Source organism: Solanum verrucosum, unplaced genomic scaffold (assembly GCF_900185275.1).
Source record: "Solanum verrucosum unplaced genomic scaffold, falcon-dt-bn FXZP01000094.1, whole genome shotgun sequence".
NCBI classification, from domain to species: Eukaryota; Viridiplantae; Streptophyta; class Magnoliopsida; order Solanales; family Solanaceae; genus Solanum; species Solanum verrucosum.
In genome coordinates this window covers 2039248-2061599 of record NW_026019970.1, presented here as the reverse complement: position 1 = coordinate 2061599, position 22352 = coordinate 2039248, and the positions used below count along the sequence as shown (strand labels likewise).

The following is a 22352-nucleotide window of genomic DNA, read 5'->3' as shown; positions in this document are numbered from 1 at the left end:
AATAAAATTTAAAATATATCAAGGAGATGGAAATATCACTTTAGGAATAAAATGGCTAGAACAAGTAAAACCATATAATCTAGAAGACAAACAGTTAATAATAAATTATGAAAATAAAACAATAATAATAAAAAGGACTTTAGTATGATAAAAATATGAAAATATATATATTTGCAAAGATAATAATAGAGGGTTATTACAACAGATATTATACACCAATGATAGATACGGGAGCCGAAACTAATATATGTAAATACAATTGTTTACCAGAAGATAAATGGGAAAAATTAAAAACACCGATAGGCGATAGTAGTAACATGATTTAATAACGAAGGAAGCATGATCACATATAAGGCAAAAATTATAAAAATACAAATATGGGATAAGATATTAACTATAGAGGATATATATAACTTTGAATTGACTACAAAAGATATGCTATTACGAATGCCATTTTTAGAAAAACTATACCCACATATAATACAAAAACACACTGGTGGTTCACAACACCGTGTAAACAAAAAATAGGAGCAAAAAGAGTAAATAACAAAAAACGAAAAACAACAGAATGGATAAAAGGAAGTGAAAAAATTACACAAAAATTAGAAAATGTAAAAGAAGAAGACCCTAAGATAGAATTAATTATATTCTCTATAGATAAAGTAAAAATAATCCAAGATAAGTTAGAATTATTATATAGTGAAGATCCTTTACAAGGATGGGAAAAACATTAAACAAAAATAAAAATTGAACTAATTGATAATAATAGCATAATAACCCAAAAACCATTAAAATATAATTTTAATTATTTAATAGAATTTAAGATACATATAAGTGAATTACTAGAAAAAGGGTACATACAAGAAAGCAATAGCAAGCATACAAGCCCAGCATTTATAGTAAATAAACATAATGAACAAAAAAGAGGAAAAAGTAAAATGGTTATTGATTATAGAAATTTAAATGCAAAAACTAAAACATATAACTACCCCATACCAAATAAAATATTAAAAATAAGACAACTACAAGGATATAATTACTTTAGTAAATTTGACTGCAAATCGGGATTTTACCACTTAAAATTAGAAGAAGAATCTAAAAAACTTACAGCATTTACAGTACCACAAGGATTTTATGAAATGTACTACCATTTGGATATAAAAATGCCCTAGGTAGATATCAACACTTTATGGATAACTACTTTAAACAACTAAAAAATTGTGTAGTATATATTGATGATATATTACTATATTCTAAAACTCAAGATGAACACATAAGATTATTAGAAAAATTCATATATATTATAGAATATTCAGGCATAAGCCTAAGTAAAAAGAAAGCAAACATAATGAAAAGCAAAATAGAATTCCTAGGATTACAAATAGATAAAAATGGAATAAAAATGCAAACACATATAGTACAAAAAATAATCAACTCAAATGAACAGGTAGATGCGAAAAATAAATTACAATCATTTCTAGGACTAGTAAACCAAGTAAGAGAATACATATCAAAATTAGCAGAGAATTTGAAACCACTACAACAAAAATTAAAGAAAGATGTAGAATACCAGTTTGATAACAAAGACCAAACACAAATACAAAAAATAAAATTATTATGTAAGAACCTATCTAAACTATATTTTCCGGATGAAAACAAAATATTTACTTATATAGTAGAATCAGACGCTAGCGAAAAAAGTTATGGAGGAATCTTAAAATACGAGTATGATGAAGAAAAAATAGAACATCATTGTAGATATTATTCAAGAACATTTACTAATACAGAAATAAAATGGGAAATAAACAGGAAAGAATTATATTCAGTATATAAATATTTATTATCATTTGAACCATATATCGTATATAACAAATTTATTATAAGGACAGATAACACACAAGTAAAATGGTGGCTAACAAGAAAAATACAAGATTCAGTGACGACAAAAGAAATAAGGAGATTGGTATTAAATATATCAAATTTTACATTCACTATTGAAGTAATAAAAACTGATAAGAATGTTATTGCAGATTACTTGTCAAGGCAAATCTACTCAGACTGAGAAAGAAAATACACTACAAGCGCTTTAATAACCTTACCCTTGTGCCACTCCTAACCTTACCCTTGAGTCACTCTCAGCCTGAGTAGCTTTGTCTTGATAAGTAATCTGCAATAACATTCTTATCAGTTTTTATTACTTCAATAGTGAACGTAAACTTTAATATATTTAATACCAATCTCCTCATTTCTTTTGTCGTCACTGAATCTTGTATTTTTCTTGTTAGCCACCATTTTACTTGTGTGTTATATGTCCTTATAATAAATTTGTTATATATGATATATGGTTCAAATGATAATAAACATTTATATACTGAATATAATTTTTTCCTGTTTATTTCCCATTTTATTTCTGTATTAGTAAATGTTCCTGAATAATATCTACAATGATGTTCTATTTTTTCTCCATCATACTCGTATTTTAAAATTCCTCCATAACTTTTTTCACTAGCGTCTGATTCTACTATATAGGTAAATTTTTTGTTTTCAGCCGAAAAATATAATTTAGGTAGGTTCTTACATAATAATTTTATTTTTTGTATTTGTGTTTGGTCTTTGTTATCAAACTGGTATTCTACATCTTTCTTTAATTTTTGTTGTAATGGTTTTAAATTCTCTGCAAATTTTGGTATGTATTCTCTTACTTGGTGTACTAGTCCTAGAAATGATTGTAATTTCTTTTTCGTATCTAGCTGTTCATTTGAGTTAATTATTTTTTATAAAATATGTGTTTGCATTTTTATTCCATTTTTATCTATTTGTGTTCCTAGGAATTCTATTTGGCTTTTCATTATGTCTGTTTTCTTTTTACTTAGGCTTATGCCTGAATATAATATAATATATATGAATTTTTCTAATAATCTTATGTGTTCATCTTGGGTTTTAGAATATAGTAATATATCATCAATATATACTACACAATTTTCTAGTTGTTTAAAGTAGTTATCCATAAAATGTTGATATCTACCTAGGGCATTTTTATATCCAAATGGTAGTACATTCCATTCATAAAATCATTGTGGTACTGTAAATGCTGTAAGTTTTTTAGATTCTTCTTCTAATTTTAAGTGGTAAAATCCTGATTTGCAGTCAAATTTACTAAAGTAATTATATCCTCATATTTGTCTTATTTTAATATTTTATTTGGTATTGGGTAGCTATATGTTTTAGTTTTTGCATTTAAATTTCTATAAGCAATAACCATTATACTTTTTCCTCTTTTTTGTTCACTATGTTTATTTGCTATAAATGCTGGGCTTGTATGCTTGCTATTGCTTTCTTGTATGTACCCTTTTTCTAGTAATTCACTTATATGTATCTTAAATTCTGTTAAATCATTAAAGTTATTATACTATTATTATCAATTAGTTCAATTTTTATTTTTGTTTTATGTTTTTCCCATCCTTGTAAAGGATCTTCACTATATAATAATTCTAACTTATCTTGGATTATTTTTACTTTATCTATAGAGAATATAATTAATTCTATCTTAGGGTCTTCTTCTTTTACATTTTCTAATTTTTGTGTAATTTTTTCACTTCCTTTTATCCATTCTGTTGTTTTTCGTTTTTTGTTATTTACTCTTTTTGCTCCTATTTTTTGTTTACACGGTGTTGTGAACCACCAGTGTGTTTTTTTTAATTATATGTGGGTATAGTTTTTCTAAAAATGGCATTCCTAATAGCATATCTTTTGTAGTCAATTCAAAGTTATATATTTCCTCTATAGTTAATATCTTATCCTGTAGTTGTATTTTTATAATTTTTGCCTTATATGTGATCACGCTTCCTTCATTATTAAATCCTGTTACTACTATCGGTGGTTTTAATTTTTCTCATTTATCTTCTGGTAAACAATTGTATTTACAAATATTAGTTTCTGCTCCCGTATCTATCACTGGTGTATAATGTCTGTTGTAATATCCCTCTATTATTATCTTTGCAAATATATATATTTTCATATTTTTATCATACTAAAGTCCTTTTTATTATTACTGTTTTATTTTCATAATATATTATTAACTGTTTGTCTTCTAGATTATATGGTTTTACTTGTTCTAGCCATTTTATTCCTAAAGTGATATTTTCATCTCCTTGATATATTTTAAATTTTATTACTATTGGTACTCCTCCAATGATTATTTCTTTTTCTGTAGTTTCTTCGGTATACATTAATGTTTTTGGTAGTTCGGGGCATAATTGTTCAGTAGTTATTATTTGTATATTTGTTTCAGTCGTTGATATAGTATTCATTATTTGATTCTATTACTGAATTATTTTCCATTTCGTCTGTTTCGTTTTCTGATAATTCATATATATTATCTTCACTTTCTAATTCATAATCTACGTACTCTATCTGCATATATTTTTCATCGTCTATTATTATTTATGATATTTGTTTTTTCTTTGGATTTTTAGGTAATTTACAATCTCTAGCTATATGTCCTAATTTCCCACAATTATAACAAGTACATTTCGTTAGTTTTCTTTTTGGTCTATATGGTCTTTTGGTTTTGTAGTTTTTTACATAGTATCTTCTTCTTGGCTTTTTATAGTTATATTTTGATCTATATTTTTTGTTATATCTCTTTTTATAGTATTTGTCCGTACAACCAAATTGGGGTGCCGTTTTATTTTTGCAACATGCTAAGTTTTTTACTAGTATTTTTTCCATTTTTATTTCTTCTTTTTGTCTTTCACATAGTTTTATAAACCATCGTTGTAAGAATTTTATTCTAGCTCCTAAGGTATCTGTTAATCCTGCGTCATTCCAGCTTTTTATTACTTTTGAATTAAAAGGTTCCGGTAATTTTATAAAATATAATTTTCTTATTTCTTTACTTTCGTCTATGCTATATGTTCCTTTATAATAGTATTCTCTAAATGCACATGTATATTCATCTATATAACACATATTACATATTGCTAATTTTGTCATTAGATTCCAGTTTATGATTTTTTCTTTATTTTGTTCTTCTACTTATGTTGTCATACTACTAAATTCGTTTCTTATAGCTATTTCGTATTTATATAATATTTTCATAGTTGTAGTAGTTATTTCACCATCAAATTTTTTATTACTTCTTAGAGTTTGTAAACTTTCATCTGATAAATTTTGTAGCCATAATTTTACTGTTTCTATAAGTGTTCTTTCTATATATCCTGGTGTTTCTGTCATTACTATTTTGTTATCTATTAATTGTTTTGATATATATCCCATCCATAATTGGATTGTTTTATTTATATCTGCTACACAGTCTAAATCTAAAAAATTATGTTGTTCGGTTATTGGTTTAGGCGTCCATTTTTTCTTTAATCTTTTATCCCATATAGTTTTTTATCTATCATATTGTCCATAGTTTTCATTATAATATTTTGGATTTAAATTTTTTGGGTTTTTTACTCATGATGTGATAGGTTTTTCATCCATGTCTACGTCTCCTGTATTTACTTCTAAATTCTTTGTATTATTTATGTTTGCTAAAAGTTTCGTATATGTTTCGCTTGTTTCTGAATGTTGTCCATCTAGTTCATCGTCATTTATTTCATCAATTCTTATTTCAGGTAGATTATCTTGGTTATTTTCTTCTAGTTCTTCTTCTAATTGCAAATTTTCTTTAAATTTATTTATCTCATTTGCTAATTTCGTTTTTTGTTCTTTTTCTTTTTGTTTCATTTCATACATCTCTTTTAACATTGCCAGCTCTTTTTCTAGTTCTATTATTTTAGTATTTTTTACTTCTTCTAATTGTTGTACTTCCTTTTTTGCTTGTTGTTTTATTTTTTCAATTTTCGTTTTTCTATCTATTTCTTCATTTTCTTTTGTTATTCTTATCATAGCAGTTAAACTATCTTCTAGTTTTACTGTTTCTTTCTCTAATATTAAACTTATATTGTCACCTATTTTTTGTATCTTCTTCCTAGATTAGAAAATATTATCTTTATTTTTAATCCGTCATAGTTTTCATATGTTTTTTCGTCTATGGCATATTCTTCCTTATTCATTTATAGATTGTGTTGAAGTTTATATTCTAAACTTTCTATCTGTATCTGTAGATATAAAATAGTTTTCCTTTGTGCTACTATTGATTTTTTACAAGTTCCTGCGAATATATTATTGTTAAGTCTACTTTGCCTATGTGCTAATTCTTGTCTTTTTGCTATAATTATTTCAGTAAATTTTTATCTATATTCGTTATTCTCGTTATTCATTGTATTTTTAAATATTGAATATATTTATATTCTATTTTAGATATATTATCTATTAATTGATCTAATTTTTCGTTATCAGTTTTTGTGATATTGAGTTGTTTATAATCCGAATATAATTTATTTAATTTTCTTCTTATTTTTCTTAACTTTCTACTGGTATGTTTTTTCTTATATTTCTTTTCATCCATAGTCCCATCACCTATGCAATGTGGTTTATACGATTGGATGGGTTAGGTTGCTAGTTATGGTATAATTATTAAAAGCTAAACATGGGTTTCGCCACTGGTTCGTAATCTGTGGGCTTCCAATTTTAATTAGTATTACTCCCTCCTTTTCAATTTATATGGCACTTTTCGAATTTCGAGATTCAAACAAGTTTTACTTTGATGGTAAATTTTTCATGTATCTTTTAAATATTTTGAATTGTCAATTATTGTGACTTATAGTAATTTTTACATAGTTTATAAATATATAAATTTTATTTCAAAAAAATTGAAGATTCGATGTGCAAATTCTCTATGAAACTTAAATTGTTTGAATCTCGAAAAATGAAAAGTGCCGCATAAATTGGGATAGAAAGAGTTTTTTATTATTACATTATAAAGTAAGTTGTGATATATTGAGATATACGTAATTAAATAGAGGTGTATTATATTATATGAATTTCATTAAAGTTATGGTAATTGAAAGAATTGAGATTTAATTCCAGGCTTAAAAAATTAAGAAATAGGAGACTTGGCATATTAATTGACATCAAGATTAGAAAATTGAATATAGATTTGTGCTTGATAATTTTTTAGATCTATGCTAGATGTATAGCAATATGGATGTCTATGGACTCGTTTGCTTACAAATATTGTATACTTGATAGATTGCAAACATTTTAGGGCATTAAGGAAAGAAAAGGCAGTGGGGAATTAGCTTGCTTGACTTCAATTCTTCAGTTGAGGTAGATTATGGGTTGTTCTATATGATAGAGAGACTCTTAATAGTGATTGATAGTCATTGAGTTATGTCATGAAATTTCCTATGTACTTCATTGTTGTGGTTTGGATGATATACATGTTGTTGTGATTGGTTTGTAATTGCAAGACTGTGGAATTCATAATCTCAAACTTGCCCTATAAAAGTGATGCCTTGAATAATTTAAAGAAGGCTTGATGAAATATTTTTAATGAAGTGGAAAATGATGAGAAAAAATGATGAATTAACTATATTATTGGATCAGATGCCACGAGTAACCAATATATATTTGGATCGGGTGCACGAACAATCATGATATTATTGGATCGGGTGTCATGTTCCGGTGTAACATTAAAGGAAAACATATTAAAATAACTTAATGTACTCAATCTCAAATAACCCAATTCCCAAAAGAGAGTAGTGTGGAGGCCTGAGTCCTCATATTTGTTCTTGATATTGTTGACTGATCATGTACTTGATTCGGTATTGTTGCCACTTGTTTATTTGTTTGTTGCTTGCCACCTGCTAAGTGTTATAGTTGATTTTTGTTATCACTTTATGTATTTTGATTTCCATCTTATCAGATAGAGGTATACAATTTACTTCTAACTTTTGGAGGACCTTGCAGGCTGAGTTAGGTACTAGATTGATCTTAGTACCGCATTTCACCCTCAGACTGATGGCAATCTGAGCGGACAATGCAAGTGTTGGAGGATATGCTTTGTGCATGCGTAATAGATTTTGATGGTCATTGGGATTAGTTCTTACCCTTGGCAAAATTTGCGTACAATAATAGCTACCACTAGAGTATTGATATGGCCTCATTTGAGGCATTATATAAGATGAGATGTAGGATTCTTATTGGTTGGTTTGATGCATTTGATGCGAGGCCTTGGGGTACTAATCTTTTGAGGGAATCTTTAGAGAAGTTGAATTCATTCAGGAGAAACTTCTAGCAGCTCAGAGCAGGCAGAAGGAGTATGCAGATCGTAAGGTCAGAGACTTGGAGTATATGAAGGGAAAGCAAGTGTTGTTGAAGGTTTCACCCTATGAAGGGTGTGATGAGGTTTGGTAAGCGAGGTAAGCTTAGTCCAACATGTATTGATTCATTTGAAGTTCTTAAACGTATATGAAAGGTGACCTATGAATTGGTTTTTCCTCCAAGATTGTACGGAGTACACTTGATATTTCATGTCTTTTTTTAAGAAATATCATGGTGATAGAAACTACACTATTCGTTGTGATTCGGTCCTACTTGATGAGAATTTGTCATATAAGAAGGAGTCTGTAGCTATTTTAGATAGAAAGGTTCTGTCACTCCCCGAGCTTACACCTTGGACATGGCCGACACTCGAGAATAATTGTTGGTCCCTAAGCATACCATTAGCCTGACTGGCTACTTAGCGGAAGACTTACTCAAACGATAATTGGCTTAAAACAGAATTTTGAACATTTAAACTCAAAGTAAATACTCAACTTCAACTGTCTCTGAAATAATCAATAACATAAGTCTAATAGTGTCACGACCCCAGCCTATATCCTAGATGTGGCCGGCACTCAAGAACCATTGTTGGTCCCCAAGCGAACCCTCATCCTGGCTGACTACTAGCAGAAAACTAACTTGAGCATACATAAGCATCAAATTGAAAGAAACGTTTAAAAAAAGTTTATTGAATCTCAAAACTGAACTGGATATACTTAGTATGAAACATAAGTTTTAAATAAAATATAGGTAACTAAAAGACTCTCCAAAACTGTCTATCTATAAAGCCTCTACTATTAAGGAAGGATGTCAAGACAAGACCCACTATACCTCAAAACTACTAACTGGAAAGTAATTGTGAAGTCCTCTGGAATACAAGGAGGCTCATCAAATATAACTGGAGTGTAGAGTGAAATCAACGAAGCATCTGTTGATAATCATGAACACCTATATCTGTATCATAAAAGGATGCAGGTTGAATGTCATCAGTACATTGAATGTACGAGTATGTAATATTGTTGAATAAAAAATAAGTGAAAGAAAGGCTTGCAATAGATAACAATGAACTCAAAATTAATGTAAAGAAATAAAGGAGTAAAAGCATTTAAAGCTTTACAAAATACTTTCTCATCTCCGAACTCAACATAATAAGTGATATATAAAAATACACTTTAACTCTATTTAGGAGTTTCTCTATCTGACAACTATCATTATGAGCTATGTGATGATACACCATCTAGCCCACACTGCCAGAACTGTCTTATACTTTGTCAGGGTATAGAACCTACTACTAAGTGGATCCACTAAGCTATGCTTAAAAACAATAAGAAATCATTTAAAAAGTATGACCCTTTACCCATGTTGGCATACATGGTTTATGGGAGTTATGAGTTGTCTGAACTCTCCACCATATCGGTGCTCAATACTACTCCCAATAATATATATTCATGCTCATATGTTTTAAAAAAACATAACTCTTCCTCTAGTTTGAGATAATTGTTCAAACTACCCTCTTAAAAGAGGTAACTACTCTTGAAATAACTTTTGAACTCATAACTCATTTAGAAATCTTAGTTTCTCTTTTATCAATGTAAAAATTGATGCCTCTGGGAATACATAGTCCCCTTATACTTGAAAACTCTTTCTCAAAAACATTTCAAAATCATATTAAAATATGATCATTGATGACTCGGGAAGTCATACTGCATAAACATTGATGGTATATCTAGATACCATACTGCTTAAACATTGATGGCATAACTAGATACCATGCTGCTTAAACATTGATGACATAACTAGATACCATACTGCTTAAACATTGATGTCTTACTCGATTGTCATATTAATCATGTTTTAGAAACACTTTTCTCAAAACTCATCTTTACTTTCTCAAAACTCAGTTTAAAAACTCAAGTGTTGGCTTTAAAATAACTTTTCAAAATTTATAACTCAAAATAGAGTTCATGCTGAAATATAGACATGAACAAATCAACTCAAGGATCTCAATAACAATATAGAAACTCAATAATTAGGAGTAGAATTTTTAAAATAAACATGAACTGAAGAACTCAAAATCAACTTATCTCGAGAATACTCAAATCTAGGAAAAGATTAATAGATTACTCTTTTACTGATTTGAAAGAAGATGCAGTGTGTGAGGACGAACTAGTCCAACACTATGATAGCCTTACGAACTAGTCAAACACTATGATAGCCTTACATACCTGGAAGAACAAGGTTCTTGAAGAATTTTGAAGAAGAACTTGATTAGAAGCCTTGAAACCCTAGCGTAAAGGTAAATTTCTTGAGATTCTTGAATTAGTTTCTTGAAATCTCTATGGCCAAGAATTATGATTTTCATTAGTGATTCATAATTGTATGGAGGAATTTGAGTTGAAAAGAATGGAATTCTTGGAGAAAGACTTACCTTGAAGAAGAATCTTGGAAAAGATTGAAAGAATCTTGAATGGAGTCTTCTACTTTGATTTTTCCTTAGGGTTTTGCCCTAGGGTTTGAGAGAGAAAAGAATGATGGATAAAAAGATGAAAATATGATTGCTTTGAGCCTTTTATTAGTCAAAAATTTGTTTAGGATTTTCTTGGAGGTAAAAAGACAAAAACGATCCTTTTTAATGTTTTCCCATCAGCTAATTCGTAATAGCGTTGTATCGGGGTACTAAAATGGTCATAACTTTTTATTCAGAATTTGGATTGACACGAAATTTATGGTGTTGAAAAATAGATTCAAATACCTTTAATTTGATAGGTTATGGGCCACGTAACTCTTTATATTCTAAGAGATATGGTCGTTTGAAGTTGACCCAAGTAGAATCTTACATCAAAACTTAATCGATAAGGAAACTTCAAGAACACTTATAAAGAACTCATCAAGAAATTAAACTGCTCAATATTTATGGATAGATTCGCAAGAGAAACTCATGATTGGTGTGTGGATGAACAAACCCAACACTATGGAAGCATACATAACTCAAAGAACTAGATTTTTGGCGAAATCTTGAATTTCTTGAACGAACGCTTGAAACTTCAAACTTTTTCTCCCCTTGAATCTTCTCTCTAAAACCGTAAACGCTTTGGGAATGAATGAAATTGATTCTAATCAGTTCAGACCCCTAAAACCTTACTAAAAATGTTTAATTTGATTGGGTGAGGAAAAGACCAAAATACCCCTCATATTTTTGGGTAACTTTCCTTAATTTGACAACTTGACTTCAAATGGGCATAACTCCCTCATACGAGCTCAAAAATTAGCAAACTTGGTGGCGTTGGAAAAAAGATTCCAAGACCTTTCATTTGGTATTTTATGGGTCTCCTAACTCATCATGTGCTGAAAGTTATGGTCGTGTGAAGTTGATCCAAAACTTAAAAGAACTTAGGAATGACTTGAATATTCCTTTTGGAAATCAAGGTGCTATATCTAGTGATCTTAATACTTAAGAAAATTTAAATTCCTCCGTAAAATCTTACTCACAACGAAGAATGTCTGAGTCTTAGCTTAAAAAAATTTCGGGGTGTTACAAATAGTTTGCAAAAACATCTCAAGGAAAAGTAAATACGCAGAGACTCATCAACGCTATCTATCTATGAACCCTCTATTATTCAAGATGGATGTCGGGACAAGCCCACGACTTCTCAAGAACACTGACTAGAAAATAAATGTGTAGTCCTCTAGAATGCCAGGAGGCTCACCCAAGCTCTTTGAAGTGCAAAGTGATCTCAACGAAACACTTGTTGATGATCTTGAACACCTAACTGCATCATAAAGATGTAGGTCAAATGACATCAGTACATTGAATGTACGAGTATGTAATATAGTTGAATGGATAAATAACTGAATTGATAAGGCAGAAAGAATACTTACCTCAACTGAACTCAATACAAAACAATAACAAGAGATGACAATATTTAAAGCTTCATAAATAAAAGATTTTAACTCAAGGATGTATATAAAAATACAATAAAATACTCTATACTCTTATTTTGTAGATTCTCTAACCAATTACCATCACTATGAGCTTAAGACAATTGTTCGGTTAAAAATTAGATTCTCAATAATAACTCAATAAATGTTCAAATACTAGGGCTCATGCTGAAAATGGACATGAACAATCAACTCAAGAATCTCAATACAAGATATATACCAACTCAATAATTGAGATTAGAATTCAGAACTCAACAATCAAACTTATCTCAAGAATTTTCAAAATCAAGGATGTAATCCTAGATTATCCTTTACTGATAGAAAGTAGATGTAGGGCGTGCAGATGAACTCAGTCCATCACTATGATAGTCTTACATACCTGATTATCTTGAGCTTCATGAAGAACATTAGCTTTTTGGAGGAAACATTTGATATTGGAATCTAGGTGCTTGCTCTTGATAAAGAAACTCTTTTATAAAGTTCTTAGAGTGGAAGAACATGGGAAAATCTAGGGTGGAAGAATTCTCTTAGTATCTTGAATTTTTTACTTGAAGGTTTTGGGGTTCTTGTTGGAGAAGAGAAACCCTGGGTGAGTTTTAAGAGAATTTCTAAATACTTGAATGTTTAAATTGATTATTTTGAGAGAAAAACTAGTCAGTTGAATGATATATTCAGTTAAAACACTCAAAAATGACTTAGAATAGGGTTTAAAAACTTGGGAAAGGACCAAAATAACTCTAGAACGTGTGCAGAAAGTTGTGGAAAAAAAGTGCAGCAAGCCTTCACGGAATGGTCTACCAATCATGGAAATTTCCACCGTCCGTAGGTCCAGTCGTAGAACATCGACTGTCTGACAGGGTTTCACTAAAATAGGCATAACTTTTCCCCGAACGTGAAATGAGGCAAAGTTGGTGGCATTGTAAAGAGCATGTAGAGCTTTAATTTGATAGGTCATGGACCACCTAATTCCTTATGAGCTGGGAGATATGGTTGTTTGAAATTGACCCAAGTAAAATCTTATATTGAAACTCAATCGGTAAGAAAGCTTTCAACTCAGCTTTGTGCTAGGAGATTCTAGTGACCTTAATTTATATCCCAAATCATTCTCACACTAAAGAATTGACCTTAGCACCTAAGAACAATTAAGAATCACTCGGCACAACCTTATACATAAATGAAGAATAGTTCGAGTCTTAACTTATAAATTTTCGGGATGTAACAGGTTCGTAAGTTAAGATCAAAAGAGATTGCATGTGTGAAGGTCCAGTGGAAGAATCGATCGGTTGAAGAGTCCACTTGAGAGGTTGAGGTTGATATGCACGAAAGATATCCACACCTTATAAAATATTAGGACCAAAAAACAACGGACTAAGACATGTCGTCCACTGCTATTGTAAAAAATGATTGATAAATTAAAATAAATTTAAAACAATGTACGGCATGACTATTTATTAATTAAAAAATAATTATTTCTAATAAAAAGTGACGGACGACATCTCTATGTATATTAAATAAATAATTATTAATTACATATATATGGCGCAAAAATCCAGCAAAAAAAAGCGACGAACATAGAATCATTGTCCGTCGCTTTTTGAAAAATAAATAATCAAAATGACGGACAGCGTCTCAAATGGCGTCGTTTTTTTAGCGACACCGTTCATTGTTTTTTATTTTTGTCGTTTTTAGCGGTTTTTAGTAATGGTGAACAACAAAAAGAAAATAAAAACCAAAAAAAAAAAAACTTAAAACTTTTTCTGTATGAAGATCAACAAAGGTGTGAAACACAAATATACATTTAGTTTGTGAATCAAACTTTATTTTCCAGTGATTCAAAGAGGGACTTTGGAGCAATCCTGCTAAAGTAGCAAAATCAATGACTTCCGCTGCAAATACATACAAGGTACACAACTTATCGATTTTGCTTTATATATCTTATACAGTCGAATGTAATAATCAAAATTGAGTTTTGAAAATATTAAATTAGTTAAATCAGTAATTTATTAATTTTAGGTTAAGGTCTGAAACCCTAATTTAGGTCTTTAGGATCACATGAATTCATGGTCTAAATCCTACCAACATTGTAGTATAATCTCAGTACATGTGGAGATCAATTCATCTCTGAAATATTTGGATGAAACATCAACAATTCTGATTCAAGGCCAAGAACTCTTCTCCTCAAATTTGTCAAAAATAGCTATATAATTTCCTAAATCTCAATATATTTATATAAGTTGTCTCAATTGCAATTGTGAGACCGTAAATACTAAATGACCCTTGCAAATGTGAAAAATAAACTTCGGTTTTGTGATTAGGACTCTCACAATTGTAAAAAGTCGACATTGATTAACTTTTTCTTTAATTTTGTGATTTTTTGTTCTCTTTCACGGAGACCTAACCTAATGCCTCTCATTGCAAATGTGACACCAGTTGACAACAATTTCAATTGTTGTGCTAATATTATAACATAATCAGAATTTATTGAATCCCCAACACAAATCACCCCAACTTCAATTTTTTGACTCAAAAATATCATTATTGTGACGTGTGGCAATATTGGCCATGTCTCATCGCAATTTGACGTGTGGAAAACACATCATATAATACCAGTAGGGGGTGTCAAATGGACGGATTGGGTTGAATTGGAAATATTAAAATGATTGAAATAACAATTGGGTTGGGTTATGACTCGCTGAAGTTTATTTTGGGCTCAAATGGGATAAATATCAGGTTGAGTCATTACCCGCGTAATTTGACCCGCTTAATCTCAATATTTTGAACATATTATTATTTAACTTTTATAAGCATTATTTGAATTTCAACTCAAGAAAATAACAAAAATAAGTTTAAAATGGATAGATAAATCCTAGAAGATATAAAATAGATAGTAATTCATACCTTCAATATGAGAAGATACATTGCACTAATCCAAATTAAAGAGTCCTATAATCGGTTGAAATTCGAGATTACATTGGGCTCAATTGAAGATTTAATTTTTTAAGGGAAAATTACGCGGATAAACAAACATATACTTGTTAATTAGCTAACATAGCTATAGTCTGAATTAATTACGGCTCGTAGCTTAATTTTAGTTGTAATTACGTGCGCCTCTCTCCTCTCTTCCTCTCTTCCTCTCTCCTCGCCTCTCACCTCGCTTATACATATACAAATACAAATTATATATATACATATACAATTATATGACAGATATACAAATGCAATCACATATCTCCACCCTCTTCCCTCTCTCGCTCACCTCTCTCATCCCTCTCCCAATTTCGCTCGCCAGATATATAAATATATATGTATACCAGTTACATATATATAATTATTTGTCAAATATACATATACAATTCGACATATATATATATATATATACAACTCGTCTTTCTCCACTCTTTGTGCTCTCTCACTCACCTCTCTCCTCCCTCTAACATGTAGCTACCAATCGTAATTAACAAATTATAACTATTGAGCCTAATTAAAATTATTTTAGTGGCTATTTGTAAAAGTTTCCCTACTTTTAAAATATGTTAAAGCTTGAGGTTGAGATTGAACCCAGTTTAAATTTTCTTGAGCCCACTCATAAAATTATAAATGGATTAGGCGAATTACCTATATTTGAGCTTATTTAAACACCCCTAAATATGAGACTAGGACACCCATTAATAAGTGCACTACAACACAAAGGATAAGATGGATGCATAAATGCAACAATATTGTGAAGTATGTTTATTAGCCAAATTGAGTTAGAGCCCGATTTAGAATTTCTAAAATATTAATGCACCATTAAAAAGAAAGAATTTTTTTTTTTGAAGAAAGTAATAAGTAGAAAATGATCTCTATTTTTTTGAGTACTTAAATAACTCTGTGTTTAACCAAGTATACAATTTAACTTTACTAGATCATAGGTATTAACAGATAATATTGAATCAAATTCTAAAGTATATATACATAAAATATCTAATTTTATAGAAAAATCATGAGTTCACATGCACCATAAAATGGACAATAATTTCCCCCTAAGCAGAGTAGACCAAAGTTCCATATTAATAATAACAAGTTTGATGTAGTATTTTTCAACTTGTGCATGTCAATATTTGGAATCTTACAAGTTATCTACTTAAGACAAGAAAAAATATTTTGTTATAATAGTGAAATTTTAATGTGTATATATATTTGGTTTTATTTGATACAGTTCAAGTGTAAAGTAATAGCTGTATTAAAATTCATCATGTTCAAGAGAAAGAATCAATTTGATACCAATATGAAGATATTAAAAGAGATAGTAGCTGAAAGTTTTAAAATTTTAATTGCAGTGAATTACTATATCCTTTTGATATTTGTTATCAAGGTTTTTAAAAGAACATAGTAATTCACCGAAATCAATTTTCAGTACATTTATGGAGGCATAACAGTGTATTCATTTCAATAAAACATTAAAAAATCTTTCTCTTGATAATATCGTTTAGATATTCGTAACAGGAATAACAATGTGTATCTGTTAACAGCAGCAAAAAAATGTTGATATCCAATTCTATTTCATTGGGAAATAAAATTCTGATTCCACAAATTAAATATACTGTTCCTCTTAGAACTCGAGGTAATGGGTCAGATTGAATCAGCTCCACATGAGTAATCAAAATCAAATATCCAAATTAATACAACAAATCAATAAGAAAAAACTAATCAGCATAACTTGTCTTCAAACCAAAACACACCTGTCTGGAGTGAATGAGGATTGATTACTCCCACTTGATTAATCAACTTCTACACTAGTCATGAACAATGGAATGAATGAGGATTGAAGCCTCATCTGTAGCTGGAACTGCATCATCTGATCAAAATCACATATACAAACACTTAAAAATCAAGATTACGAAAACATGAGAAAATTAAAAAACACTTAAAATAAGGATATCGAAGTACCTGCAAGAGGGGTTGGCAAGTGAGACATAATATTATCCAAAACACTCCCACTTTCTTCCTCTGTTTTCTTCATCTCACCTTTTTGTACTTCTTGATTCTCCACAGAATTTTCAGTTGGATGAAAAATGTTGGAGATCAAATTGTTAATTATCCCTCCACCTCCATTACTCTCATCACTACTTTTCTCCTTATCATAAGCCTCAAAAAGATCATTTCTTTCTTTGTTTTTAGGTTCCCCTGCTCTTGGACTCATCAAATTGGAAATTAAATTATTAATAACCCCACCTTCTTTGTCACCTTTACTCATTTCTCCAACATTTTCTTGACTTTCTTCTTTCAATTCTTGATCTCCTCCAGAGTTGGAAAATCCAAAATTTGCAATATCACTAATACCATCTTCCATTTTTCTCACTTTTTTTTTTCAGAGTTTGTTAAAAATGGTGATTATTGAAATAGTGGTGATAAAGATGGACATATGTCATTTTTATATGGGAAAATCCTCCACGTATTTTGTGCTCAGTGTTTGAGTACCCAATAAGGGAAATACATGTGAAAGTTTCTTGGATTCTTTCATCCCATGCTTTTACCGGTAAAGTCGGTTATAATATAAAAAAGATAAAGGTTACACTGCTTCTGTTTTCCCTTTCCCGAAGGGATAACTATTAGTTTTTAATTGGGAAAAAGATATGAAATATATCTGAATTTTGATCAAAATTATTGTAATAGTCTCAAATTCTGAGTTAGATCTATATCCTGTATTATTTAATAGTTTATTTTAAAGTAAACTATTAAATAGTATAGAGATAATATGTTCTGTCCAAAGTTTGAAATTGTTATAACAATTTCGATCAAAATTTATATATATTTCAGACTTTTTTTCTTTTTTAATTAAAAATTTGTGCATATATATTTTCATCATCTAATAAATAACAATATATATTCTCAATGAATGATTAATATATACCACTATTGCCTAACAAATAATGTATAGATTTCGTTAATAGATTGATTTTTTTTTTTAAATCCAAAATAATTTTAAATTTTTTAAAATATCAGGTGGTTTTAAAAAATTCCTTCATCCATCTTCGTTACCCCTCTATTCCTGATCCAGATTTAACCCGATTAAAAAAAGTTTGAATCCTTTTTAGTTCAAATTCGATCCAGACATTTTATGACTGAGAGACGAATTACTTTTTTTCTTTTGGCTCACATTTGGAGGGGTAAATGAAATGGTGAGGTAATTTTTTAAGGACACAAGACAAATTTGAAATTAAAAATTAGAGTTAAAATTATTTTTAATAAATATATGTATACTAACGAGGATAAATATGTTAGAAAACTATTGAAAATCACGAAAATCACGTAGCTTGAGGCGTGCCTATGGCACTGTTCTTAAGGATATTTCACCAGTTAAGGTGTATCCTCCAGAATTCAACAAGTTCTTCTAGTACTAAAACTAGAAGCCAGAATCTAATAAAGAATATATTTTACTTAAGAAAATCCAACAAATAAATAAGGAAGAAAAGTTATTTTAATGTAATATCTCGTTCTCCTCCTTTTAACACACAAAAGTACTATATATATATATTATATAGATATATAGGAGTATGGTAAAAAGCATACCATCAGCCGTGCATATAATGCACATTAAGACCAAATAATTGCCATAAAGGCTATATATTATTACCAAATATTCCAATGGACCTTTTGTAACACCCAAATCAATAGTAGATGATTAATACCATAAAGGCAATTTACAACTGCCATAATAAGAAAACAAACGGTTGGCTACAAGATTAAAAACCTTAGGGCTCGTTTGGTGTGAGAGATTAAAAATAATAGTGAATAGTGATGGAATAAAAAAAAGATTATGTTGTTTGGTTGTCATGTTTGGGATAACTTATCCCACCATTTATATCATAGTGATGGGATAAGTTATCCCATATACATGGTGGGATAAGTTATCCCAGGATAGTTAACCCCACGATAACTTATCCTGGGATAACTTGTTTCCAACCAAACGACCCCTAATATAATATTAATAAGCTAAGTTATTAAGGTAATAATATGTAATAAATAATTTCAAATATTATTCTTATACTTTTTAAGATAATATAGATATTTTATCAACAATCCTCCATATATCTTAAAAAGAATATTAAGAAATAATATAATAATTAAAAAAAATATAAAAGATAATTATTGCTGAATTTTCAAAAGAAAGAATAATGCATCGAATCTGGTGTCTCGAAGACTATCAACCAGACCTAGATAAATAAGATTAATCTTACGGAACAAATGGTAAAGTTTAAAACTTCTATGAACCAAAAAATCTGTTGTAAGCTTAGAGTCTTATTCTATCTCATTATACTTGCACAATCTTTGTCGTTATCACGATTTTGCGCTAAGAGGCCATGCGCGTGTCCTGGTATTCATGAATGCTTTAGAAATCCGTTACAATTTCATAGAAGCGGCACCACTCCACACTCATATAGGTCCACCCATCAAGTGTATTTTGTAGAGCAATACACCACCTATAAAGGATATGGTTATTGATTAAGAGTTCACAACTCAACCTCACTTTCCTTGCAGATTTGCACTACATGCACACCATAATAGATCACAGATGGGACAAAAATTTATAGTGCACAAGATCAAATGATGACTTGTTATTACCCATATGAACCTAATTCATGGGATCTCCAATCACATAGGTTGGGTTACCGTCATGTTTGATATACAACTTGGCAATAGTCCCATTCTCGTTGAAGCTTCATTTATTAATTTTTTTTCCCTCAAATTTTAAGTCAGAGAATTGGCCAAATTCACTTATGACTTCACACGATTCATGGATTTAATTCCATCTCTTAACAATGTTCTATTACTCTTTGTCTCAAACTTATGTAATCACCATATGGAGGTTACTTAACCACTTAACATCATTATCAGCTAACTTCATTATATTTACCTGATTTTTAAATCATCAACACAATAAATAAACACATATTGCATTTTAAATAACAAGACCACATAAAGTACGTTACCCCCATATTTCAAAAAGTTCAACTTAGAAAATAATATTTCTATATAACAAGTTCAACCAATTTTCAAATAAGCATTTCATCATATAAATGATTAGCTATAAAAAATAACTTCACTCAAACATTATATATCATCATTCAAAATATTATCTTTATTCTAGTGATCACAAGAAAAAATAAATTATAGAATCAAAGTGATCATCAAAAGAACAACATACTTTCTTATTTTATTTTATTTTCATTTAACATCTTACTAAAAGGAAATCAATAACACCCAATTGATAAGTCTCTTCATTACTTAAGAAGATATTTATTTCTTTACGTGCTATTTTTATAACCCAAAACTAATTTTAGAAAATAATTTCATAATTAAAACCACCAACACATTGATGTCTCTTTCTTTTCCTCCAATCCTCAGCATTTTGAAAACTAACCATTAACATATGAGAGAATTTTGTTATCAAAACATCAAAGCATAAACCTTTTTTATTTATTCAAATGGTTCCAATTTAGCATGTCAAAAGTAAATAATTAAGTACTAGCATCTTCACTCATGACTTGAGAAACATTGAGAACAAATAAGCCATGATTACAATATCTTTTACCAACAAACACATTATTCTTGGTTATCACTACCTTACCAGATTTAAATGCAACTTTCACCCCTACCTTTCCTAATAATCCAACGAAAACCAGATTGGTTCGGATACTAGGAACATGCAGCACTTCAGTCAATGCCAAGGTTTTTTCAGATGTGAGTTTGAGAAGAACTTTTCCTTTTCCAAGGACTTGAGTGGTTGAAGAATCACCAAGATACACAACTTCTTCTCCTTCATTGACTTAGGTGTAAAACACAAAATCTGTTTTATTTGCACAAATATGCCTAGTAGCACCTGAATCTATCACCCAGTCACTCACATTGGCCACAAGGTTAGCTTGAGAAATGACCGCCACTATGATATCATCTGCTTCAGCCAGATTTACTCTTGGCTTACCAGGATTGTCATTTTTCCCTGCTCTGTTTCTACATTGAACTGCATGGTCGCCTGGTTTGCCACACACAAAACAATTACCTTTTTTCTTAAAATTTTGATTGTTGACCCTGAGTTTATAATCAAGTTCTTTTTCATACTGTTATATTTATTGCGAGACTTAATGTCTTCACAAAATTGGCTTTTGTAGCGATTTCTTTTGCTTTGGCAAAATATGATTGCTTTCGGTTGGTATCCTCAATGATGATGTGTTTCACCAAATCTTCAAGAGATAATAGCTTTTGTTTGTGCTTCAAATTTTGTTTGTAGTCATTCCAAGATTCTAGTAGCTTTTCAATCAATATATAAGCCACGAACTGCTCCGGTAAAATGATTTTCTCCGACTTAAGATCTTCAACTAGTTTGTGAAACTCGTTGATTTGTACCTTCACTTCTTTCTCCTCAGTCATCTCTCATTTGTAAAAATTACCAATAACAAACTTTTGTTTGGTAGCATCTTCAGTAGTATATTTAGCAAGTAGCGATTCTCAAATCTCCTTTGCTTCCTTATTAGAACAATACACATCGAACAATTCATTAGAAAGAGTACTTAATATTGTGTGCTTACATACCTTATTTGCATAAATCCACTGATTTAGCTGCTCAGAAGCAAATTCATCCGGTTTCAATTCTATTAGCGCAGACGTCACTCCATACATGTCAAGAGAAGAGAAAATTCGTTCATGCCATCTCTTAAAATTCTGTCCACCAAAAACTTCCACTTTTGAAACATCAGAGAAGTATTTGGAAAAGTTGTGCGAAGGCACAATACGGAAAACACCATGAGATGTTTGAGTAGCAATGGTGGTATTATCAGTAGCAGGTGAATCGTTTATGGTTCAAATATCCTTAAGATTGTTGGAAAACTATTGAAAATCACGGAAATCAGGTAGCTTGAGACATGTCTATGACACTGTCCTTAAGGATATTTCACCGGTTAAGGTGTATCCCCAGGATTCAACAAGCTCTTCTAGTACTAAAACTGGGAACCAAAATCTAATAAAGAATATATTTTACTTAAGAAAACTCAGCAAATAAATAAGGAAGAAAAGTTATTTCAATGTAATATCTCGTTCTCCTCCTTTTAACACACAAAAGTACTATATATAGATATATAGGTATATGGTAAAAAGCATACCATCAGCTGTGCATATAATGCACATTAAGACCAAATAATTGCCATAAAGCCTATATATTA

At 30.0% G+C, this 22352-nt stretch overlaps 2 protein-coding genes across 2 annotated transcripts; both read right to left on the bottom strand.

Annotated features, from left to right (window-relative positions):
* Positions 1 to 16672: 16672 nt before the first annotated feature.
* On the bottom strand, positions 16673 to 17513 carry LOC125817045 (uncharacterized). Its single transcript, XM_049496633.1, has 2 exons — positions 17083 to 17513; positions 16673 to 16990 (listed from the first exon to the last, which is right to left on the bottom strand). Exons 1-2 carry the CDS (start codon positions 17483 to 17485, stop codon positions 16929 to 16931), a joined length of 465 nt encoding a protein of 154 aa, XP_049352590.1. The 5' UTR covers positions 17486 to 17513; the 3' UTR covers positions 16673 to 16928.
* A 3141-nt stretch (positions 17514 to 20654) lies between these two features.
* On the bottom strand, positions 20655 to 21564 carry LOC125817109 (uncharacterized). The gene is made up of 3 exons (XM_049496683.1): positions 21276 to 21564; positions 21017 to 21169; positions 20655 to 20962 (listed from the first exon to the last, which is right to left on the bottom strand). Exons 1-3 carry the CDS (start codon positions 21562 to 21564, stop codon positions 20655 to 20657), a joined length of 750 nt encoding a protein of 249 aa, XP_049352640.1.
* Between the last annotated feature and the right edge of the window lie 788 nt (positions 21565 to 22352).

Bases quoted from the DNA above. Each gene is read 5' to 3' on its own strand.
- LOC125817109 (XM_049496683.1), bottom strand. From the start codon at position 21,564: ATGACTGAGGAGAAAGAAGTGAAGGTACAAATCAACGAGTTTCACAAA. The intron at 21,170-21,275 runs GTCTCGCAATAA...GTGGCAAACCAG, and splicing joins CAATTTTGTGAAGACATTAA to GCGACCATGCAGTTCAATGT. The intron at 20,963-21,016 runs GTGCTACTAGGC...TTTACACCTAAG, and splicing joins TGACTGGGTGATAGATTCAG to TCAATGAAGGAGAAGAAGTT.
- LOC125817045 (XM_049496633.1), bottom strand. From the start codon at position 17,485: ATGGAAGATGGTATTAGTGATATTGCAAATTTTGGATTTTCCAACTCT. The intron at 16,991-17,082 runs GTACTTCGATAT...GATTTTGATCAG, and splicing joins CTTGCCAACCCCTCTTGCAG to ATGATGCAGTTCCAGCTACA.